General features: G+C 39.1%; 1 protein-coding gene across 1 annotated transcript in view; it reads right to left on the reverse strand.

Annotated features, from left to right (window-relative positions):
• The window catches only part of prex2 (phosphatidylinositol-3,4,5-trisphosphate-dependent Rac exchange factor 2), a 71,629-nt gene that overhangs the window by 45,021 nt on the left and 10,479 nt on the right, over window positions 1-16,129 (reverse strand). Inside the window, exons 2-11 of the mRNA XM_055150810.1 lie at window positions 14,252-14,322; window positions 14,122-14,185; window positions 12,170-12,292; window positions 10,533-10,637; window positions 7,697-7,798; window positions 6,574-6,735; window positions 4,500-4,633; window positions 3,663-3,766; window positions 2,169-2,318; window positions 904-1,045 (exon numbers count right to left, since the gene is read on the reverse strand). Of these exons, the coding sequence (XP_055006785.1) occupies window positions 904-1,045; window positions 2,169-2,318; window positions 3,663-3,766; window positions 4,500-4,633; window positions 6,574-6,735; window positions 7,697-7,798; window positions 10,533-10,637; window positions 12,170-12,292; window positions 14,122-14,185; window positions 14,252-14,322 (1,157 nt within the window). The remainder of the gene's footprint in view (window positions 1-903; window positions 1,046-2,168; window positions 2,319-3,662; window positions 3,767-4,499; window positions 4,634-6,573; window positions 6,736-7,696; window positions 7,799-10,532; window positions 10,638-12,169; window positions 12,293-14,121; window positions 14,186-14,251; window positions 14,323-16,129) is intronic.

The following is a 16,129-nucleotide window of genomic DNA, read 5'->3' on the forward strand; positions in this document are numbered from 1 at the left end:
AAATGGTCCTTTTGATTTCGTGAGCATTTAAAACCTCACTGTGTCACCACGCCGTAAAAAGACTTCTAGCCATCACATGTAATTTTCATTCTCCACATGAGGAACTACAGCCATGTGTTCTGAATTTTAAAGTTTTATTATCTGAATCCAGCCCTGTCACCCTTTTACTCCTACAATGCATGGCCAGATGTCTACAGCTCATGTCAGCGGGAGAAGGAAGTTAACTCCTATGGCGGTGAGAAATGGATAAATGAATTGAAGTTACAGCTTTGACAGAATTGGAGGTTAAGAGGTGTGAGATCCCTTCAATATTTTCTCTTTTAAGGTTTAAGGGTGAAAGATAGTCTAAGTAAGTACCAAGTATAAGGAGCATGTGTTTCCAGTTATCAATGTATAGGGTCTAGTGATTCAGACACAAAAATATACTGCCTGATTGTAGAGCCTAAAAGGAAAAAAACTGTGATAAAATGCTGTATAAAAAGTTCATATTGTGCCCTACCATGTCACCGATGTATTATTAACATGCAAAAGAGCCACAGGAAGTCACAAACTAATGCGATAAATGGAAGTTATTATGTCAGAAATGCATACAAATATGTCAGTAGATATAATTACTGTAATTAGCACTTATGCTTAAAACTCTAAAGTTTTTTTTACTATTTATTCAACTTCTAAATACCATTAAAATCTGTATTGGCTTTTAGACCAAAAAAAAAAAATTTGAAATTGTGTATCATGTAAGTAAAGTCTAATCTGTGTTTCGTTAGTCTTGTCAGTGCTAGAGACACTATTGACTTTATTTAAGGCTAAAACAGTTTAACACCAACTATTTACAAACCCATAACATTATACCATTAAACCTAAAGTGTAAATGGTCTAGGAGGGAACTGTGTGGAGCCTTACCTTCCTAAGAAGCACTTGGGGAATGTTGAGAGCTTGCGTTTTCTGTCTTTGATTAAGTTTCCTTTGGTCATGAGTTGGTAGAGCTTCTCTCCTTTCTCTGACACCATCACCCAAGTGTCCTGCTCCATGCCCAGCCTCAGACCTGTGCAGCAGACAGAGGGAAAGCATCATTACCACTGCATTTGAGACAGTTAACTGCTACAGAGAGATGTGACATGTGTAATTAAGCAAGAAAGGTTAATGTGTGTGTATGCCACGACATAATAAGTACAGACCACAGACTAATGCAGTGTTAATGACTAGCATTAGATGAATATTGTCAGGTTCACTGGGTCAAAGAGGACAAAACTGTGAATAAAACATTTTGAAATCTTAGAGGTCCTATATTACGCAAAATTGACTCTTGTGAGCTTTCAATGTTGTTACCACAGTGAAACATACCTAGAGCTGCGTTTTGTGTAGTTCACACATGTTTGAGAAATCCTTTATTATTAGTCTGTCTACATCTCCAAAGCTCAAAATGCTCTGTTCCACCTTGTGATGCCACGAAGCAGTGGTTTTGAAGTTAACAGTTTAACTTTTGTTCAGTAGAGTTTGGTAATTCCAGGTCAGAAATTATCCAAATGATTATAGTGAAGGTGTATGCAGTTTAAAATACAGTGGATCACTATGTATTACCACAGTCTTCTCTCAAATGTTAATGTGCCAAGAGTTGTTTAAAATGTACACTCTGGGCAGAAACCATCCTACTTTTTAAACATAAATTGCTAGTCATAATCTGAAAAAAATATCTATTCAATTTCTTTCCAAACTCATGCAGCCATATTTGTATTTACTTAGCTGGTGGAATAGGCTATTTTTACATAGTAGTATTATATTCATGTTGTCCGATTTTAAAATTCTTCTCCCCAAAAAAGTCCTTGCAAATCCCCTGTACTTGTCCCAGGACTCTCTTGTTGCACTGATAGCTGTCAATCACATTTCCAGGCCCCACTTCCTTCCCAGTCCTTTTTAACTCCCCTCTGACTGTCCTGTACGTGATCTCACTTTCCTACCATTTTTCAAACTTTGGCAATGGACAGAAACAGTTCATAGCTAGGGGCTGAGTTACTATTTTTGATTCCCAAAATGAATCTGCCCTGGGATCGGTCTCCATTTAATAATTTAGTTTCCAATTTGCCCAAACTTCACATATCCTCAGCTGTCAATCTCTGTCTTTATACCCTGGCCAGAGAACAGAAATATTTAGTTCTGGTTGTGCATACTTTTCCTGCGTTCTCTCTCCTTCATAATAGCCTCCAGCCACTCCTGCTTTTCCTCGGGAGTCTTGGCCATGCAGACAAACCACTTGTTCTTGGCTGTGTTGTGAATCTTCCAGCCGTTGTTCACGATATTGCCGCTGCTGTGGTAATCAGCTGTAGAGAACAATGGAGAGCAGTTTTAGGTTAAATTATGTTTGTATAATCAGCAGTCATCATAAAGATCTGATCTGAATGTGTGTTTACAAGTTAGGATCAAAGGTAATGGAAAAGAAACACAGAATGACTTTGAACAATAGATCTCTGGACTGCTAGGAAGCAATACAGTATGACAGAGGAAGTGATGTTTATTTATAATGAGCACAATAAAATGAAAGAGTCAAGAACAGCCTGGCAAATATTTGTCCGAATTATATGCTTCATAATACTGAATGTCCCCTCTGGATTTTCTAGGGCACAGTGGATCTCACTAGGACTATATAAGCTGGTGAAAGTAAGTCTTCATGTTAAAGCTCCCTCTCTTCTCATTTGTCCCCAGCCTCTCCATTGATTATAGCTCCTCTGCTTTAACGAGATAAATGAGTGGACGCACAAGAACAAGAAGTACCATCCATCAGTATCATCTACAGACACCTCTTCACTGAAGACCCACCGTGGTGTTTTGAATGCTCCATCCTCCATATACAGACATAAAGCATATTGAAAGCTAGATAAAGTAAATATAAAAAAAACAAGTACATAAATCAGGCAACATTATGATCAACAACAGGTCAAGTAGATAATAACTTTATGGTGGAACAGGATTTATCATAAGTACACCATTAAAAGCTACAGTAGCCCAAGTTGTTGAAAAGGGGAAAACTGGTTCTGATAGAAGTACAGAGAATGATGCATATTGGATTGTAATTGGACAAGTTAGTTGTGTACCTAACATTAGATTTTGTGTAATCAACTACAGTATGGTCCCTGTGGTCTAACCCTGTCTAAAGAATGAAACCAATTCAACAGTATCAGTTCTAGCCACCAGCTTTGTCCTTTGTATGCTTGTGTCCCTATGACATTTCAACTGTAGAAAACAAGTGTGTGCCTGGGAAAATGCGGTGTGGGTTTAATTTAGTAGATGCTAAAATGGTCCCAGTGCGACAGGTCATCTGTGGTGCGGAACACCCATGAGCGACTAGACCAGAGCCCATCCATCTCCCATCACCAAACCCTGCCCATATGACTGACCGTCACTGCTCCAACAGGGAAATCATGCCTTTGCAAATAGAAATTATAATAAGTGGCTACGTTAAGCCAAGACACACATGGGATTGAATTCACCACCAAGAAATGTAACTATAGACGAAGAAAAATGTGTATAGGTAATTCCAAGTACAAATCTGAAGCCAAGAAGCATGTAGTCAACTTAACTACAGCGGCCAGGAGTACAGAAATGAATTATGAGCTGAAATTACTCCAAAAAATATGAATTGTTCCAAGATAAATGTGTGAGCTCACCAGTGCCATCGTCCACGTTTTCCACCTCCATCACTTCAGTGTTGATCCTTCCCCTGAACAGGTATCTGGGACCCTCTGTTGCCGTTTTGCTGTTTTTCAAACGTCTTAAAATTGACAAAATAAAGTTTATTACATTTGCAGTTTCATGCGTCTCACTTAGAGTTGAGAGCATTTATTACATTCATCTTGGTTGGCTAACTCAATTTCCTCAGGCAAAATGTGTCCAATGGAGATGATAAAGGGAAAGTGAGGCAATGTTATTTTTACCCTTTCAATGTGAGTAAATGGATACCTGTGGACAGCACTGTTCACAGTGCATAAAAGCAAAGCATAGCAGGTGGCGGCTTGGCTAGAACGGGTCCATAAGAAAAGCTGCCAGAACTACACAAAATGAACCTAACAGAATCCAAACCTCAACATAATGCATTTAGCGAAAGTTTTCACCCAAAAGTTTGCATATCTTTGGAATTGTTTCAAAATGTCATCAGTTTACAACTTGCACATTACAATAAAATGTGTCCCTTTTGTGTACTGGTCTTTCATGTTTAAGAACAGAATTCTGGCACAGGGAAGTCATAATGAAGCTCCAGCATAATGCTCTAAGGACCTATGGATAAAAGAGTTGAGTTTTGTTCCAACGTCAGCTTTTAATCTGGCCATTTTAAGACTGTGCCCTGCTCAAATCCCATAGCTTGCAAAACATTAATATTTCACATGGGACCCAGAAGTGTATTACACTGAGCAAAAGTGGTCATGATCAAACCAAACCAAACCACTCAGACCAATCAAAACATTTCCAGGTTTAGAGTTGTATATGTAAATGTATGTTATAGCCACCTGCTCTTTTTCTTGCAGTAGACCAGGAGCTTGTCAAACAGGAAGAAGATCCTCTCTTGAATATTTCCAGCCGATATCTTCAGTAGCACTCCTTGCATGAGCATCTCAGTACATGTGTCTGTGATATTGGACCCCTGTAAGCACATAAAATGCACATATAAAAGGCACATCCATAAAAACCTACTGGGGGGGGGCTTTTTGAATGAATCCCACTTCACGTTGAGGGTCTAAACATGTGGGGGGATTACACAGCCCAGCCTTTTCCTGTTCTCTTTCTCTGGGGTCTGTCCAAACACTCCCTGCTTCCTCACTTGCAGATTGCTATGGGACCCTAAACTGCAGAGCCAGTTAATAGCCTCTATACAATAACATCCTGTCCGCTGGAAGAGTGGGGTGCTGCATTGTGGAACTGGCCACAGCCACATATGTGTCACTGTTGTGAGTGATAAAATGTCCAGTCTATACCTTTCTGTCTGCTGGGAGTTTATGTAGTTCGATTAGACCAAAGCAGCTAAAAATAACTCCCCCGTGTACTGAACCGAAAAATGTGCTAAGCATTTCCTCCCAGAGCAGACACACCACATTTTCCTTTCATCCTCGTCCTCTGGTCCGCATCTTAGACTTTCTCTCTTGTCCCCTGTCTATTCTGCTATCTGGTCCACTCCTTCCTCGCCAAACACACTTCCTCTCTCTCTGCTGCTCAGGACCTTTTGAGTCCGTCCAGGCTACAACCAGATGTTTAACTCATTTGCAGCTTCAATGTGCACACCAGACACACAAAAGATCCACATTACAGTTTTTTTTCCCCCCCATAACTATCAACACTTCCTGTTCTTGTAACAGTTTACATTTTTGTCAATCCAAGTTCGACAGCACAGAAAAGTATTTCATTTTTCTTATGGCTGGCACATCTTGATACTGGCATTGATTTCAATCGTTTACATCCAATGAACTTTTTAACACAACCTAACCATTACCCAGGCTTGGGGCCAGCACTAAGAGTATATTGGTTCCTCAACCTTGTTATTTTTCATAAATCACGCAGAGCATAAATTTTAACATGACAAAATTAAAAATGCTCTTAATCGAAGAAAGAGAAGACGTTATCAAAAACATTGTGGCCAAAGCCATAAACACATATTATGAGTAATTAGTAAGAGCTCATGTGGTGGTGAAGTCTAAAATTTTGTATAAACTTTCACTGTCCCGGGAGAGAAGACCTTTCCAGGTTGAGACAGCTCCAGAGCAGGTCAGCGGAATAAGTAATCACTCTGCAAGAACAGCAATCAATCAGAGCACCCACGCCCAATTCATTTTTTCCATTTTATGCTTTTTGAATGATTTTACTTAGTGGTTATATTTCATTTAAAGTTTGGAGTTCTGTCAAAGTTCAGAAGTGTGAAGCTACATTTCTCTGCTTCTTTGACTGTAACAAAGGGGAAAAGGCATTGCTGTGTTTGGGTCATTTTAGTTTGAGTAAGTATCAGAAAGGACAAAAAATATACAACTATTTGATAATGCCAAAGGATAACCTCATGCTCAAAAGGTCAGTAAATAAACAAATAATTACTTTGGTCTGGTCTGGAGGTGGAACTGTATGGTGGTTTATAACTGTAGAAGGAGAGAGTAAGAGAAAGTACTGGTAGTAAGGTTTTCTGAAAGAAGGATTTTGAATAAAGTATAATATATGACCTAAGGTAAGTAAAAAATGTTAAACTTGACTTAACTGTGAACAAAATTAAATTCCACTGACTTAGTAAAGCCATCCTAGAACTCTTTTCTTTGGTTTCTACCTTGTGACGATGATTGGATCAGTCATCCAAATGCATGGAGGCTTTAGTTACAACTTCAGCCTGGCAGAAAGAATGGCCGTAGTGAATACAAATCATTGTTCGAGGGGAGAACAAGAAAAAGCTTAAAGAGGCTACAAAAGTCATGCCACTTGGAATTCCTGTTGAAGTGGTAGCTGAATCGAGGCTGAGTGGATTTAAGTAAGTCATGACTTTAAGCTTTGGTCAAAGGAAGTCTGTGAAGGTATAGGATGAAAACTACATGGTAACAGGTATTGCAGTACCTCCCAGCCTTCGATGTGGGATTGCCATTCTTCTAAAATCTCCAGCTTTTCCATTTGCCTTTTGGCTTCATTGATGTTGGAGCACACAGACTTCATCACCTGCAGAGACTCCTGGACTGGACTGTAGTCATTGTGCTTTCTAGGTGTTCTCTTCAACAGCTCCTAGAAAAACACATAAAAGTGATGAGGTACAAGATTTGAAATGGGAAAAATAAACATCACAAAATCACTTTGAACTAGGAGATAGAAGCAAGTCATCAAGATCAGAGTATCTCCCAATATTCAAATGAACATTATCCAAAAATAATAATAGTGAATGGAAAATTCACGTGGACTGCAACTGTAGTTACGGCTGGGAGGGTTGGTGGGCCAAATCACAAATACTGCCATTGTGTCCATAGGCAAGACACCTCAGCTTTGAATCATACTGTTACTGTTGATGTGGTACCATATATTTATGTGGTACCATTAGCAGGGTATAACCTATATCAATTTAAATAAACTCCAGATTCCAACTGGTCCCTAATGCAAGACCAGTGTTTGTATTCATGAGATCTGCTATCATATTCATTCACCGGGTAGTTGATGAGTTTGCCCTTGCCGATGTCTATCAGTGCTGTTTTTGGGAGCAGGAGGCCTCAGCAGCTGGAGGACTTCAAATGGCACAGCATCAGATTACCCCCTATTATTACATCTCTGGGTCCGTGCTAGTGGCTGTTTAGAGAAGGCCTGGGTGAATTAATAGATCATAACAGGATAAATGAGACGAGACAGAGCAGATCACTTACTCAAACGAGTCTTTGAAAGTGGGTAGCATTTCACGAAAGGAAATGGAAATTTAAAAACTAAAAACAGAGAAGGTTTTTGCATGAATGAGTGTAGTCAAAGTGTCCTGAGTGTGCCGTGGGGTGATGATAGCTTCTGGTGTTTTTTTCTACATTGTGGTTGTAAAGTAGAGGTGTGCTGGAGCAGCATTTCATTAGCAGGGGAGAGGTTGATGTGACGGCTGGACAGTGGGGAGTAATGACTAGGCGGGGTTGGGTAGATGGAGGAGGAGAGGGAGCGCCTGCAGAGGTGTGGTGGGCCCATAATACACGGTTTGCATGGACAAGGTTATACTCACTTTAAGCAGAAGTGGGTATTTGCAGATTCTCTGAATGGGAGCCACCAGGTAGCCTTCAAGGGGGACCTCTGTGTTGGTCCTGCCACCCAGCAACATGCAATTCTACAAAAGCACAGGCAAAAACTGTTAAAAATCTACCTAATTTAATTTAACCACAAGCCTTCACTCTCACATTCATTCACTATGGATTACTATAATTCACAAATAAATGTGTAGGACCCAGGACAATGAGAGGAAGTAGGAGAGAACCCACTTTATCATAGGGAGGAAATGCTGTCTCAGCAGCATAGAGAGCGTGCAAAGAGGGCAAGAGATTGAACCAACAACCACAGTTCTATGTTGTGAGGCTAGAGACTGAACCACACTCCAGTTAAATATGACGCATAACAATTTGAAAGCAGTGCATAGAAAACTTCAGCTTGAAATTTTTATTCTTATTTCTTAATAGGTAAAAGAACAAAGGGTCGGTAGCAAAGTAATTTAAACCAATACTCTGATTTCAAGAGTTGCATGGTAGAATGATTAGTTAAAGGTGCACAATGTAACTTTTTGGTTGGAGATCCATCACCTGCACCTGTCATTGCTCTGCCTGAAATTTTTCAATTCCATACAGTATGGCATTTATTAAAGTACAGGTGGTTTTATAGCCCACGAATACCTAGAAAAACAAAAATTCCAACAGTGAATGAAGTTGCCTTTCCACAGATCTGACCTGTAACTTGGCCTGGTTTGGGCTCCATGATGAAATAGAAAGGTTTAATACCATACTGTGAGACAAAGCAATAACATCTCCACGGAGAAACGAATTTGACTGCCCCTCCATCAGAAGAGTTGCACAATGCACCTTTAAATGACAAAAATTAGAGAGTCCAAAATGTAATCTTGTGACAGAAGGAAACAACAACCTACAGGTCATTCAATACCCATTGTGAAAGTTACTTTGTCATTGGTGGATCAAAGTGAACAGCATGCGGTGAGCTGAGGGTGATAAGGTCGCACACTTCTGTAAACAATAAAGCATGGTTTAAAGGCGAGGAAAGGGTTTAGCAGGGGTCAGAAGATCTCCCTGGTCACTGCCCTGACCAGTCGAAAGCCTAGAGAATGACCCTTTACCCTGTATGCTCAGTTTGGGTGTAAGATGAGATGCACATAGGTCAGTTCTTCATAGACCCTGGTAAATCAAAGTCAATTAATAGTATTTGTGACTTCTTTGGCTTCTTAGATTAAAAGAACCAGCAGACCACAAATTATACTCTGGGCTGGTGTGCATGTGCGTCCTTTATTTCTCACTCCATTAACCACACTGTAAGAAGCGACCACATGCTTTGACTAGAGAGGAGGATAATAGAGGAAAAAGCCACAAAATGCAAACTATAAAACTGTCTAAATAGGCCCGTCTGGGTGTGTTCTCTGCTGTAGAGCTGATTTTAAAGGGCACACTTTGGTTTGGGGTTAGCCTTGGTTTCAGCTTTTCTATTTTTCTCCACAAGTTTTATGATTTATAACACAGGACAACAAGCAGAATGACATGGGGGTGAAGAGGGGGATCTGTCTCACAACGCTAAGGCCAGAACAGAACCTTGCATATGTGCTCTTGCCAAACCCTTTGGCATCCTTTCAGTTAAAGTGACACTGCATAACTTTCTGGTGGTGGCGATGTTCCATGGAAAGTTGAAAAAAGAAAGTTTAAAAATGTATGCAGTGGGGCTTTAAGTTGAGTTGTATTCATACATTTGCCTAGTATAGTGCTTGCCAGGTCTTAGTTTTGTCTTTAAGTTGTGCTGGAGTGTGTTCTTCCCTGTAGACCTTGATATTTAAGTGCAGCCTTCTTTTTTATGGAACTCTAAAACACTGGGGGTGATGCAGGGCAGACATTGTGAAGGCTAAGCAGTATTTTTGGCCTGAAACACATCGTAAGCTGTCATAGCCTTGAAGCCAAAGTGGAGGGAACAGGCAGCGGGACAAAAGACTGTAAAAGCCACAGGGGCACAGAGGTGTGACAGTTTTGGGAGGCGGGGGGAACAGATATGGTAGTCTTTTGTTCTAGCACAACACACAAGCCTCCCCGGAAAAAGTGAAAGTGTCTTCAATAGTGTTAGGACAGGAAGAGGGAGCCCGTCTACACAGAGGGCCCATCAGCTGTCAGACCTGGGAACACAAAGTACAGGCCCGTACACTGTCCAGCTGCCTGTGTGGGTGACTGCATGTTAGGATATCTACAGTAAGGGTGTGTGCTCTTGTCCAAACTCATGATTAGGCCACTTTTGTAAGCCCAGATAATTTTTAGTTTAGCAAACAGGCCTAGATTAGATTACATTTGTATTTTTATGGACCGCTGGGGGCATGCAGGCCACTTTTGGGAATATGAAAGGTACTTTCGGGTTAGTCCTTGTTTCCAACTATTTAAGTCACAGAGCAATTCTATTTTAGACTCTTAACTGTTGCATTCTAGTTTGTTTGGAAATTTGTGATTTAACTTTTTAAACACATCTGGATTCTGTGTTGATGTAAGAATGATACTCGATACTGTGGAATATTCTAGACAAAGAAATAATATTTCCATGGAGACAAACAGGTGGCAAACCCTCCACTAGAAACATTAAGCAGTGGACCTTTAACATGGATCATGCTTATTCTCAATTGCAACTCATGCATTGCAACATGTGTGAATGCCTTTGCTGTAGCCTGTTCCTTTCTTTTAGCTTTGTGTAAGTTTCCTGGCTGTCATTGTAAAACCTAAGGAAAGTCAGCATTTGGTCAAAGAACTTGAAAACCTTGAAAGAAAAATAAGCTCCTTGCATCACAAATCAGATTTGTATTGACTGCATATTCTTACCAATATACATGTCCGAACACTCCTGATCTTATTGAGCTCCAGCAGCAGTCTCTGCGCCTTCTCGTGATTCCCGCAGTATTCATCATAAATCTGGAATCGAGTCCTCTGCAAAACCCACCAAAAATAAGAATGGTGTCAGAATATGCAACAGCGAATAATACATTACATAGAATTATAATGCAACACAAGGACTAGTACTATAGATAATGCAGCAGTGACATATGGTGCAGTCCATTAGAAAGATAAATTATAGGCCCCACGGTGAAAAGTACAGTGGATCCAGTGTAGAAATAAAACATAATGTAAGTAGAGTGTGTGGGAGGTTATCATCTCGTCATCTGCCTCACAGCAATATGACGGACAACCTTCCACCAAAGCACACATTAATACTGTATCGTCATGGGAAACCACAGTGGGACCAGCCTGCAAGCTGCACTTACTGAAGAAATATCAAAACACATGAAAGCCAGTGAGGTGCAGAGAAAGGGCTGCCATAAGAACAGATGCAGTAACAGAACCTCATTGTAGGCACGGATCTCATCTTCTGAAATTATGTTTTCTCAGAAGCCAGGGCATGAACTCACACAAAGATTAGTTTTAAGTAGAGTGAAATGTTTAGAATGGAAAGGGACAGTATGAACTAATTCTCTGGACTCGGCCATAAAAAGGATATTAAAGGGATATTGAATTTGAGAAGTAGGATATCCAGCTGGGTTAATTTTATTTGTTTTATATTATTTAACATAATGAGAACCCATTGCTATATCAGAGTTAAGTCTGAGTGTGTGTGACAATACTACTGCTAAAAATACAGTAGCGCTAGCATGGTAATACAGGTACTATAGTTTAGTGTTTTTATGTCACCAACTAAAGAAGGGCTTGATTTTCAATACCATATTCATGGATAAAAACACATTTTTTATACAATGGAAGACCAAAATGTAGCTACCATGCCGATTTACACTAGTTCTGATAGACATACTCAATATCCTTGTAAAACTGTTCAGATAATGTCCATCTTTGTCCTAATTATATATTTTTTTCTCTGTGGATAACTGTTTACATAAGTATCCATTTTTGATACAAGTTTTACTACTGATTAAAATACTATATGCTATTATTACCTATAATATACACCAACTAATATTTTTTAGATTATAAAATGCATTGCTTACTGCAATATTCACTAAAGTAAACTGGTGCATAACTGTTCCTTTCCACCTCTGGATCCCATATGACATCTGGCCACACGATTTCCACTAAGCCGTTGAAATGGTCACCTCATCTCCACATTCTTTTAACCAACCGCAATGAGATTTATGTATTTCTGCTGCTCTAAATCTGCATGGTAAAGATGGTCAGATTTATTAACTCTTTTAAAACCATGAAACGCTGTGCACTTCAAGGCAACAAAGAAAAGTGATCTATGGCACCAATAAGCAGAATATTACCAAGAGATCGTAAATACAGCACACATGCAGCCTCCTTCGCACACTGTTAGCATGTGGCGCAGTCTAAAATACAGCTTAAATGTCATGACCAATTTAGTGAAGGAAAATGTCAGTAGTAGTCAAAGCAATGATAAAATGCTCATAATGGAGGAAAAGGAAATTGTAGATGGAGGGTAAAGTGCTCACAAAGTGCAAGAAGCAGCGTCCGATCTCGTGATGGGCGTGAGGGTCAGGGTGAAGCAACTCCTCCACCATGGACAGGAAGTCTTTGTGCACAGCCAGGATCTCTTCAATGTTAGAGAACAGAATCTATAACAGAGTAAAGAAGACACTGTGTTAGACTGGGAAATGACTGTTGCTTTAAGCCATGTTATAATACTGTTACCTCATCAAAACATAACCACAGCTCAATCCTGCATTTCTGGGCAGTTTATATCTCCAAGACTCAAAAAGCTCTGTTCCACCTTGTGATTTCATTCAGTGGTAGTCAACAGCTATTTGTACACTAAAATAACCATAAATGATTGCAGTTTCTAAAAATCTATTGTTCAGTTGAGATTGGTACAGAAAATCTACAATATCTCCTGCTATACTGAGAAGGGAAAACATTTCAACAAACTGTAGCTTCAAAGTTAGGCAATTCCAGGACTGGAATTATCATAATGATTCCCTTTTTGTATTACCATTTGATGATATCATCTGGTGTTTCCAGTTTGAAAAGACGAACACAGACTAAACGTGCAGGATTTGTGCACACGTGTGAATGAAACAAAACTCAACTCCAGGTATGTTTTTGATGAGGACACAAAAAAAACTTGTAACAAAACCTTAATATAGGCCTTTTTAAACTAGGACTGAGTATTACTGTTGTCTCTACTTTCTCCAATGCATTCATCAGGGCTGAACAGATAAAATTCTAGCTGGAGTTTTTTATACTTCCTCCCTGAAGGTCAATTTAAAGGTTTCGCGTGTGGACCACTTTTATGCGCCTCATTATTTTATTGTGATTATAAAAGCACTTTGAGTGCCTTAAAATTGGAAAAGCGGTACATGAAAATATGAACAATTACCAATGCTTTGTATTGTTTTCATGTTCGTGTTAGTTCATGTTAGTAATGGTCTCCCTTTGCTCTCCACCCTAAGTCACTCCGCTTTTAGAGCACTATCACAACACAGTAGCATGCGTCCCACTACTGAAACTACTGCATTGATGACGTGGGTTTGTGGGCTGAACATTGGATAGAATTTTACAACTAACCAGAAGAAGGGTTCGAATAGGGCCTTGGAGAGATCGCTAAATCACACCAACACAAAAGGATGACATGTAAACCCTCCTCAGGCATGTTTTGATCAGGGAATAATGTGGTGGAAAGTATTTTAAAAATCAATTTTACCTAATTTTTAAGAATTATGAGTTTGTGATAAAATTCTATGATTTTCTGGTGTCATTCCTGCTACTTGCCCCACATCACACCCCTGTGATCAGGATTCTCTGAGCACGCCATGTTCCCAAATAAAGCTCTATTGGCTAAACAGGCTCAGCCACTAATATGCACAGAATGCATGTTTACCTTTGAGTGTAAGCAAACTCTGAGATGTCTGTGCCTCTCCCACTGTGAGCGCACATCCTTTATTATGTCCCATCAGGATAATTTATAAATAGATTAGATTTACAGCTGCTTCCTGGACTTCCCACATCTTCTCTTCGAAAATCAACTATTTTAGGTTCAACCACATGAAATCCACTTAATTTTAGGTGTGTATTTTTCCAGCCTTTTAAAAGTTCATGTTACACAAAATTGGGGGCTTACATAATCATCAGGCATTACATTATGACCATTGACAGGTTAGGTAAAAGTAATATCTTGTCATGTAGGCCTAACTAACACCTGTTAAATGTAGTGAGAGAGAACTTCTTATCCTTTGGTGCATAGAATCAATACAAATACATGACTATACTTAGTGAAAATAATGTATTTGTTTCACAGATGTATGTAATTTTGAAGATGGTCATGTGATTGGGGGGCTGATTAAGGGGCCGTGTAGCCATTTTTCTTCATGTAATAAAGTCAGATCTGTGTTTTTGGCCATGAACCAGGATTTAAAGCTGCTGTCCTGTTAGTTGTTGTTAGCGTTACCATGACAGTAAAACTTTCTGACCTCTGAGGAACAGTTCTGGATGATTGCACAGATGAACTAGTTCTGTTTTTCACATTTTAAGAAAACTCAGATACAGCAACTTACAAAACTCAGCCAATTGAGCATTACCTTAAGGTCTCCTCTGTGATGTTCTTGTCAACTTTAGTGGCTGCATACTGATTGAGACGATGCAGAAACACCTATGAACAGAGAAAGGAAACAGTTAGCACTTTTCAGTCCTTGCGTGGATAGAGTGACATGATGGCGTCTGACCCCTCACACTATGCTCACACTAAAAAGACGACAGGATTCAGGCTTTGTGTCCTGCGGAAACACTTGGCTGGAAGAGCAAATTATCACAATGGACACTTGATACACAGGAAACCTAAGATGTGATGGAAAAGCTTAATTGCAGTCAATGGAGATTTAAAGGCAATGTTTAACAGCCAGGGATCAGACTTGTCCATGGTGTGTGAACTGAGTGGGTTGGGAGTGTGTTTTCTACCACTCCCACAGGAAAAAAATTGTTCCCAGAAAACATTTAATGCTCCAGGACACTTTCTTGCAAATGAGAAGTGGAGCTAAAATGTAGCTAAGGAGCAATTAGTCACTTCAAACCTGAGGGACAGCTTTTAGAGAATACATCCATCAGCGTGTACCAGGAATATGATCACGCACAAAATAATACACTTAAAATATGTCTTCAGCTAAAAGCTTTGGTGAAAACAAAGAGTGTGATAAAATGATTGAAACTGGTGCATTTTAAAGGCCCTATATTAAACAGGCTATAAAAAGGACTCTTGTGAGCTTTAAGCCATGTTATAATGCCGTTTCCTCCTCAAAAACAAACCTGGAGTATTGTTTTGTTTCATTCACATGTTCAAGTAACCCTGCATTATTAGTCTGTCTACATCACCAAAGCTCAAAATGCTCTTTTCCACCTTGTGATGTCATAAAGAGGTAGTTTTCAAGTTAACAACTACCTTTTAGCTTCAGTTCAGTAGAGTTTGGCAATCCCAGGGCTGAAATCATCCAAATGATTCTAGTAAAGATATATGGAGTTTAAAAGCATGATTGAGCAATTCTTGTATTACCACATTACATCACAAGGTGGAAAAGAGTGTTTTAGTGTTTGAGAGAACAACACAGCCTAAATATGCAGGGTTTGTGTGTTAAACATGTGTGAATGAAACAAAACACAACTTCAGGTTGTGGGAGGAAACACAATTATAACAAAGATCAGAAAATAGTGTAATATGGGCCCTTTAAACTGGAAGACGTTTGACTCTATACAAAAAAAATTAATATTTACAACATTTTCATATAAATTACTCATAGCTTTAAATGTGTTTGGAAAAAGAGCGTTTGAGTACCATTTTGATGATGAGAGTAAATCGAGTATGTGATAAAATGTAATTGGAAAGCACAAACACAACGCACTGCTGATTTGTTTTCATTAAAAAATTGCGATTTAAGTAAAAAATGAAGAATTGATGAGGTTGTGGTTCTGTATAAGAAAAACAGTGTACAGCTGTTTTAATGGAAATCAATCAACCACTTTTAAAACAATGTCTAAGCTAATGCTCTGTGTTTTATATTAGAATAAATCAATGTAACATTTAAACATAACAAAACCAAGTTAAATGACATTTTTGAGAAACTTTACAGTGTTTAATTTTTAATTAATACAACAGCTTGGCAGATAAACAACAAAACCTCACAAGCAGTAAACTCATTCCACTGAATAAATGACTGCATCAGAAATGGTACATTCAAGGGCACGGCAAGTTTATTTGTATAGCACAATTCCTACACAAAGTAATTCAAAGTGCTTTACAGAATAAGAAAGACATTAAAATCACAATGCAAAAGATCTAAATATAAATAATCATCATATAATTAAACATTAAAAAGAAGAGTGCAGACAGATCCATAGCTGCTGAGCCTGGATCACCCTTGGACCAAATCCAAATGAATGTTGTTTGCTGGGTTTGCTGTGGAGTGAAA

This window comes from Boleophthalmus pectinirostris, unplaced genomic scaffold, assembly GCF_026225935.1.
Source record: "Boleophthalmus pectinirostris isolate CB_2022bp ecotype Guang Dong unplaced genomic scaffold, ASM2622593v1 HiC_scaffold_15, whole genome shotgun sequence".
Classification (NCBI taxonomy): Eukaryota; Metazoa; Chordata; class Actinopteri; order Gobiiformes; family Gobiidae; genus Boleophthalmus; species Boleophthalmus pectinirostris.